General features: G+C 48.4%; 1 protein-coding gene across 1 annotated transcript in view; it reads right to left on the minus strand.

Annotated features, from left to right (window-relative positions):
• The window catches only part of SENP1 (SUMO1/sentrin specific peptidase 1), a gene marked incomplete at its 5' end in the record, with an annotated part of 16,709 nt that overhangs the window by 6,816 nt on the left and 1,110 nt on the right, over window positions 1–8,783 (minus strand). Inside the window, 11 exon segments of the mRNA XM_009705282.1 lie at window positions 3,510–3,589; window positions 4,493–4,696; window positions 5,144–5,275; window positions 5,515–5,667; window positions 5,969–6,053; window positions 6,146–6,184; window positions 6,523–6,577; window positions 6,753–7,000; window positions 7,078–7,181; window positions 7,502–7,661; window positions 8,685–8,783. The exon segment at window positions 8,685–8,783 is cut by the window's right edge and continues 8 nt beyond it. Of these exon segments, the coding sequence (XP_009703584.1) occupies window positions 3,510–3,589; window positions 4,493–4,696; window positions 5,144–5,275; window positions 5,515–5,667; window positions 5,969–6,053; window positions 6,146–6,184; window positions 6,523–6,577; window positions 6,753–7,000; window positions 7,078–7,181; window positions 7,502–7,661; window positions 8,685–8,783 (1,359 nt within the window).

Here is an 8,783-nt window from a genome sequence, read left to right on the forward strand (position 1 = left end):
GGGAAGCTCTCTGCTTGGCTGCTTTGACTCAGCTGCAGTTTGGACAAGACAAGATCAGCAGGGGGTAAATCTCAGAAATAAAAAAAAAAACCAAAACCAAACCACACAACCTTTTCACTAAGCATGAGAAGTCTCCGTATCTCATCTCCAAAAATAAAACCTAATGGACGGAGAAGAAAGTCTTTGCACCAAGTTCAAAATAAGGGGGCGGTGAGCCTCCAGCACAGTGGCTGCAGGAAGGGAGCAGACTATCTGCATGGCAAAACAAAGACGGTGAAAAACGTTGATTAATTAACGGCCTCATTTCAATTGCAATTAAAAAAAAAAAAAAATGCTGGCAATTACTGCCTACTACAGCACCCACTTGAATCCTCAGCTAAAAAAAGAGCAGCAGCTCACAGCCCACTCTGTTCTGCACGTTAAGAGATGAGGAGTGAAGCCGTGCAGATAAATAAAAGGATGCATCACACGAGGAACCGGGATGAGCCTCCAAGTAACGTCTCCGCGTGGACCGGGTCTGCACACATGGAGCGGAGGCGGAGAGAGGATCCGAGCGCGAGACTCGTCTGGCAGACGGGGAAGAAACCGGTGAAGTTTAAATCGTGTCGGAGCTTAGAGCAAATAAAGCGATCAGGTGGCTTCAACACATCCAGTTTTATCTCCGACTACCACAAGCCACAGCTGCAATGCAGACGCACACACACGGCAGCCAGGAAATTTTCAATTGTTTTCTAAAAGAGTGAGGAAATAACCCACTACACGCAGTTCACATTAACTGTGACCGTCACCTGTGCGGTTTCCTAAAATCCGCCTCCAGCAATCCAGCCTGCACGCAGAGATCAGCGAACATCACACAGATCACGTAAGAAATGCAGCACCGGTCCTGCCTAGGAAACCGCCTGAACCACCTTTTAGGAGGGAACTGAAAGAAAATGCCTTGACTTCAAATCGTGAGACAACTTCGGGAGGCAGAACTGCATTAATGAACTTTGTCAGGACCTCAAGGAGAAAAAGCTTGACACAGAATTTTTAAGCAGAATTATACGCCAAATCAAAACCCAACATGCCCGAGACGCCCCATCAAATACTGCAGGCTTCTAATCTCGTTTTCCTAAATCTGAAAATGGATTTTTGCTCTCTACAGTGCTTACAGACACAAAAACCTGACCAGGTGCCTCAGGGAATTGTTGAGATCAACTCCACAGCATACTGCTAAATGTCTAAGAGCCTTGAAGTAAAGGGCACGTAAAGGTAAGCATTTCAAGCGCTGCTGCTAGGAGGAGATAAGAAGATATCACAGGCATGAGTCGCCTCGTGCACTCTATCCCCTAAGCTTTCCTCCAGCCTCGGTACAGTAGACTCATGTTTTTAACTAATTTTAACAGGTTGGTTTACGTCCACTCCAAAACACAGACAGAGTGTGTGATACAGCAGAGCTGAGATACTGAGCACCATTTCCCAAGAAGAAACCCCAAAAAACCAGAGGCAGCTTTCTTAAAATCCTCTCTGGCTCTCACACCCAAGTGGTGTGAAAGCCCAGATGCTGAAAGCAAGCATGGCAGCCACCAAACCGTGAACATCTGTGGTCCCTACTCACTCCTAGCCTGGCCAGCGGCCCTTGTATTTAGTCAGTTACCTTCCCTGTGCCTCAGTTTCCCTCTACTGTAAAGTCTGGCTAATGGTACGACACTCACCGCCTTTAGGAAGCTCTAAAGATTGAAAGCATGAAAGGGTCACTAACCATGAATAGGACCTCCGTCCCTTCTTCCCGGTGTGATCCTCCCACTGCATTCAACCAATAAAAGCCTCCTAAAAGGAAACAGAGGGAAAACAATTACGTCCAGGGCAACAGCAACCTGAAATCCCGGCTCTCTACCACTCACCCTGCGGGGCCGAAACACTCTGTATCCTCTGGTACTCTCTACCACCAGCTTGGGGACCTGCTTCCTCGTCCCAGACCCCTAAACAAACCATGGGTAGGACTCCTGGGTCTCCCTCTAACCTCCCAGGTGCTCCATTTCACCAGATGTCCGTGTCTTCTTCCTTGGAATCAAAGACATTCAGGGTGAAAGGAACAGATTTCACCCAGACCATCCCTGCCCCAAGGCAGGCTGGCTCTGCTCGCACCGTTCTTGAACACGGAGGCAGAAGCCACACAGAGAAACCAAGAGATGCTGCCCTGAGCCGTTTCCAAAGATTTTATACTTTTCCTTTCCCTTTCCTTCCTTTAGACCAACATCACAGAACAACATGGAAAAGGAAAAAGGCTATTTTTACAGTTATTTAAACGAACCCGGTGCACGCAGACTGTAAAGCACCTGAACAGGAAAACAAAGGTGCTAAATGGACTGGAAATGGCATTTGTCTGCTGTCTGTCTTTATCATTATTCACATTCCTTGACTGAATGAGTGACACCTCCACTGACATAACTCAACCTCATGCCAGAAGACTCAGGATCAGCTTCCCAAGTCAGCGTTGGAGCGCAGCTGAGACGAGAAACAGAACCGACAGCCAAGCCAGGGTCAACGTTGGAGTGACAGAGGAGCTGGCGACTGCGTTTCGTAAATCACTTTGCAATGTGATTTGTATCAAGCCTGACGGCCCTACGTGACTAGGGACCTTCGGAAAGAGGGGTTCTTTTCCACCTCTGCCCAGAAAGTAGCTCATTTTTAATCACACTCCATTCATGATCAGCTTCCAAATACGGGAAAACAGTTGTGGATTTGATGTGCAAGCACCTCTTTTCTGTAAGAGCTCAGAGAGTAGGCAGCCAGCTCCACTCCCTCCTGGAGTATCGCTCAGGATGGGAAAACCAAGACCTCCTCTGCAGTTTGAACCCAGGAAGAACAACTTTCACCCACCTCTGGTTTGGAAGCATGGCACGGCGTGTAGTAACGCCTTGCTGGAACTCACTACAGAAGAGACCCACGCAAACCTTTATCCACGGCCTGACGCAAGAGACGCTCCCGCACCCCACGTCTACCACCGCACTCTCCAGAGTCTCCTTCTCGAAACAAAGGGCCAAGCTACTGAGCTGATCTTTGCCACAGGCAGGAAAAGCTCCCACCTGGAGGAAGGAGCCAGGAGATGTCATTTCTTCAAGCAGCTGGAGGACAAGGGAAAGACCCCCATCCCTCAGGGTCCGAGAAGCTGTTTTCCTCCTAAAGATGATGCCCAAGATGATTTTGTAAAGCCTGATGTTCTTAACAGAACGGGTCTGAAACCTGTCTGTACCCACAAAGGTAACACCAGCCTCACTGACAGATCTTCTGGCAAGAGGAGAAGACGAGGCATCGGCACAGGACTCTCTCGCAAACCAGCTTTGTAAACTACAGACTGCGTCAGCGATGCATGGTGAAACACGAAGCGTGAAAACCGGAATGTTCCTCTGAATCCTCCTTTCAGGACCCAGAAAGGGACTGTCCCCACGGAAGGGTTGTCGCTTCCAGAGCAAGATAAGAAGCTGTCTGATTTTTAAACAGGCACAACTCAGAGAAGTGCTACTCACAACAGTATTCTGCAGGCTTCGCTGTTTATTCCACCCATGGAGTCGTAATAGGTGATCGTTTTTTTCCTGAAGTCTACAACCTACACACAAAGAGAGATTCGTTAATAACGCACAACACGAGGAGCTCATCTCTTTGCCAGGACACAGGCTCTGCCGATAGAAAGAAGTAAGTTTAGACCATTTCACAGCAGAGAAGGATTTCAGAAAACTTCTCAACACCCTTGGTACAGCCCTCCCCAAAATCCCCCCTTGCTGCTGTGTTATTTAACCACTGGAATCTCTAAATCAGGCTCTCCTCAGAGCACCTTGGTAAAACACAAGAGCACTCTGTTATCCTTATTGTTAAAGCCGTGGACAGACAGGTTTACAGAGGCTCTGCTCCACCTGACGTGCGCATAACTAAGCGGTTCGAAACACGAGTCCCTCAGGTATTTTTTGAGGGGGGGGCCCATGCCCCATTTCCACACCACCACCCATCCGCGTGAGCGCCATCTGAACAATTCGAGGAGGAGGTCCGAGCTAAGGAGGCCGACGCAGGCTTAAAAAGCCACGCACGATCTGTTACCGCACAGGTGTCAGCAGCCGAGAGAAGGGACAGAACAAATCAGGGGGAGGAGGTAGAGAAAGCTGTGCGGTATCTGTCACCTAAATCTCTCTGAAACGATCCTGTGGCAAAGCCTCTATAGGCAAGCTTGTGGGAATGTGGAAACGAGATCTTTCTCCGGAGAATAAGCTAGCTTAACGTGACCTTCACAGCCGTCTATTTTTTCTTTAAAGACTAGGATCACACCAAAAAGTTGCAGCTCTCTCTGTACTCACTCTAGACTTCCATTTTAGCCACAAAGTTCTGCCCCCCGCCGCCCGCACAAACACCTGACAACTGCATCGCTCAAAGGGCCAGGACATTTTAGCCTCAGTCACAGGTGAATTTATAGGATGACCTGCTCCAGCTAGGCTCTACTGTGAATAACTAAAGCACTCACTGCTAGGCACCAATGCACTCCCAGATGAATAGGCACCAAGAGGAGATCCACAGAGAAGATATCCACTTTTTTTGTCCACCGTTTCACGGCTTGGTACCCCGCCGTTTTTAATTTGGTAAAGAAGAAAGTATTGAACGCATGAACTGCTGGCAAACCCTTCTCTTTGCTCCGCTCCATCAGCAAATTCATGTAGAAATTAATTATCTGGGAAAGAAAAAGCATCCAGGACATGTTAAAGAGTGTTGACACTTCTGCAGAAGGTGCTCTGCCCCTGTGCAAAACTAGGAAAAAAAATGGTTTTGCTTCCACCTGTCCCCGGGGGGATTTACAACAGCTCAACAGCCTTAAAACCTTCAAAAATCCAGAAAGATTTAGGAATGCAGTTTTCTATATTAAAGATTTGTTAGTTTTTTTCCCCCGATCATGTCCGTGGTCAGTCCCGCTCCTCCCAATATCATTACTTCTTCAAGTGCCCGCTCTACTCAGGGGTTTCTCCATAGATTAACTGCTCCAGAGCGTAAACCACAGCCCACACCTACTATTCACTCTCTGACTTCTTTCAACCCGGAGAAGGCAGACACGTTTGTTCACTTCAACCTACTTTAAATTGCCGAAGAAAAAGGTCTTAACGGCCCAAGGTAGATTCCTCACCTCATCGTTGAGCCAGTTCAGATTATTGAGGGTCTGAATGTCTTTTCGAGTGATTGTTAACCGAAAAGCTTCACTGAGGACCTCGTCCTGGTTCCCGCCTCGGAATACATTCTTTATTTCCTTTTCCATTTCCTACAAGGAGAACACCGACGGCATTGGAAGGGAAGGTTCCTGCTATTCCCATCACAAAGGCTGGGTGCAAACCCAGATTTACTCTTTGCTCCTCAAAGGATAAACTCACTACAAAATGTACATGACAAAAGGGAACAGCTACCTGTTTCTATACGCAGATCTCCGGAAATGACATTCGTATTTATATCTTTTGTGCACATAAGCGTCTGTTTGCGTACACTAGATCCAAGCAGACTTACCTCGGTGATTTCAGGGAACTCCTCTTCACCATCAGCTGACTTAGCATCCTCCTTCTCTTCTGGGACCACCGTGACAGGGATTTCCTTCTCAAGCGGTACTCGAAGATTTAAATCCACCAGATCCTGCACTGAGTGTTCCTGTTCCTGCAATCGCTGAAGGAAAAACCTTTAGATTAGGCGGTGTCCAAGGGAGTCACCTCTCCAGGGCATGCGAGGGAGGGAGCTACACGGGGCTAACTGGTCCAGGAGACACAGAAAGGGACACAGAGGGGAAGCGTTTATCCTGGCCATGACACTACCGAGAGCCCTGCCATCGGAAACGGAAGCAACAAAGACACCAGAACCCGAAAGAGTCGATTTGTGTCTTTTTTTTCCATTTCCAATTTGCTTTCTATGCTGTGGTTTAACATTCAGATTTGCAAAGACTGTTCCTTCAGTTACTGCTCTCTGTTACCTGGCTTTGCAGCTGTAAGGCCAGCGCTTTCTGCTCTTCAATTTGCCGCCACCTCTCCCGAGCTCGTGAATCGTAGACGCTGGTCCTGAAAAGCCCAGTTTATGTGAACACTTCAGTGTTTTATTTCTAAGCATGAACGCTCGCAACAGGAAAACAGAGCAAGAAACATGTACTTACAGTTCTTTGATCCACAGTTCTGCCTGGAAGAATGGGAGGCTAGAGAGGGGGAGAAAGGACAGGGGTAAGCGTTCTCCTTCATTTGGAAAGTAAGTAAATGAGTAAAAAGTGATTTGTTAAGTATTATCTGAGGAGAGCCCTACTGCTAGAGTGATAGGAAGAGCTACAGACGGATTTGCCAGCGATCTGCAGCCAGGTCTCAAAGAGGTGTGATGCATCGCACTCAAGTTCCTGTAATTACAGCAAACTGCTCTCTCTTCACGAGACATTCAGAAAGCTACTGGTCACCTCCTACTCTGCATTCTCACCTCTCCATGGAATTAAAAAAGCTAGCGTAACCCTCCCCTTCCTCCAGATACCATTTTACAGCCTCTTACCTTGGTGCTGGGGTTCTGGAATCCTTTACCTTGAGTAAAATGACAGAGTCTGACCCTAAAGAGAGTAAAGTTTACGGAATGTCGTTATCCTCGCAATTACTACTCACTTCCCCAACTGCTGCAGGAGTCCAAATACAGATGGGGGAGGGAAAAAGTGGGTTTGCCACATACATCTAAGACGATTGCCAGGTTTGGGGGTTTCATTTTGGGTTTGCTTTTTTTTTTTTTACCTTCAGACTGTGTGTTAGATGCTGGTAGATTTTCTTGTTGATGCTGGGCTGTGGAGTTCCTGGACTCAAAGAGATTGGAGGGATAGCTGGGGGCAGAGTAGAGCGACGGTTTGTGTGACGGCTGCTCCTGTGCCCTGAGGACGCTGGTCGCTGAACTGGCTGGTGAAACGCTGTGAGCTTCAAACAGCTTTGAGTTCTTGCTGGGAGTTTCTTTCACTACGGTTTTGACGGAATTTGAACACCTGGACCTAGGAACAACAGAAAATAAGTTCCCAGCGGATACGTGTGGCACCATCAGCTGGGGAAGAGCATTTTACATACTCACAGATGGAAGGGGAATAGCGAAGAGGGCTTGGACGTGGAAAACTGTTTTCCTGTGACCATCTGAAGCAACTGCCTGTAGATCTCTCGTTCCTCCTCTCGAACAGTCTGCAGGGAAACAACCAGGTATGTCTGGCCAACATGATTTCAACAAAGACATCGTGACTAGCGAGCAGATACACATGGAAGTAGAGATTTTATGGGTGCAAGCACATCCACGGGTCTTGAAGAAACCATCAGCCTCGATCAGGCCAACTGCAGCTGAGGTCTCAACACAAGCAGAGCTGAAGCCAGCTTCTGCCTGGTGGAAGGGAGCGAATCCAGCACAAGACAGTTGGTTAAAGCCGCCTCAAGCACTTCATGGTGCCCAAAAAAGACCTCCTCAGAAAAATCCCCCCGCTAAACGTTCTCCCAAGCCTCTTCTTTACCTCTTCCGCCGTGCTGACGAACCGCCGAGGTGTTTTCTTGGGGCTATGCAGGCTGCGACGACACGGACCGCTCCAGGAAGGACTCTGAGCGGGTTTGATCGGAAAAGCCGACGCATGGCAATGGTGGTTCGATTTTCCTACAAAACTGTTGGACGTCCCACTGCAAAGACAAAACCAAAAACCGCTTTTATTTGATTCCATGCTTGTTTCAGTCTGTAACTTCATTCTCCCCCATCCCCAAACCCAGCCAAAAACGAGGCCGCCCAATTGCGAGCAAAAACTTAGCATTTTATTTGCATTTTAAGAACCGTCTCAAAGCTGAAGTCTGGCTGCTCCATCGGCTTGATCCGAAACCGTTCCTGAGCCCTGTGCGGCCAAACAGATCCCAGCAGGTGGCACTGCGAGGCCGAGGAGCCACAGCCTGGAAACCCCTGGCCAGATCTTCCCGCCAGATCCACCAGCTCCCGCTTCCATCCACGCACCACAAAATGGCTGAACCTCTCCTGAAGACACTGCTCTCGGTATTTTTATTTATCGATAATAGCAGATGCCCTCCCTCGCCTCGCTTCTCCTCACTCCCACGCTCAGGTTCGCCTAACAGCCCGTAAAAAAAAATAATAAAAAACCACATGGGTCGATTTGGCATTTGCTCCTGTTGAAATTAATTTTCCCTATTTGCAAACAAACGTTGGCCACCGTGGGGATTTTGAGGAGCAATAGAGACGTGACCCTGTCTGGAAAGGTCTGAAGCAACACAAGTTTGTACTAGCTGAAAAAACAGCTCCGGCACCCAGCACCACATGCACTAACCAGTACGAGTTCATCACAAAATGACGAGATACTATTTCTCCCTCAATTTCCCAGTGGTGTAACGATCCCATCCCAATACACTGATACACTCAAAAGCAGTTCATTACACCGCTGGCTTCTGTAAGAGACAGGTTCCTCCATGCTCTGTACTATCTCTGCTCTCAAAACCAGTGCTAACACCTTTTATCTTTGCCACAGGGAGGTTATAAACAGCAAAAGGCACCCACGGGCCTGGCCAACCTTGACTCACACAATATTTCCACCCTGAATTCCCTCTGTATTGATACCAGTGGTTTGTGTGGGTAAAATTCCCACATGAAGCTCCTGCAGGGTTCTGCGGGGAGGGTTAAAGGCAGAGGGGAGCTGTACGCACCTGGAGTTCTTGCGAGCTTCAAGGTAAGAGCCTCGGCTCACCCTCGGCTTCTGTGGCACGGAGGCCAGAGGGGAAACCAAGACCCCCCACTGCCCCCTG

This window comes from Cariama cristata, unplaced genomic scaffold, assembly GCF_000690535.1.
Source record: "Cariama cristata isolate BGI_N322 unplaced genomic scaffold, ASM69053v1 scaffold22148, whole genome shotgun sequence".
Taxonomy (NCBI): Eukaryota; Metazoa; Chordata; class Aves; order Cariamiformes; family Cariamidae; genus Cariama; species Cariama cristata.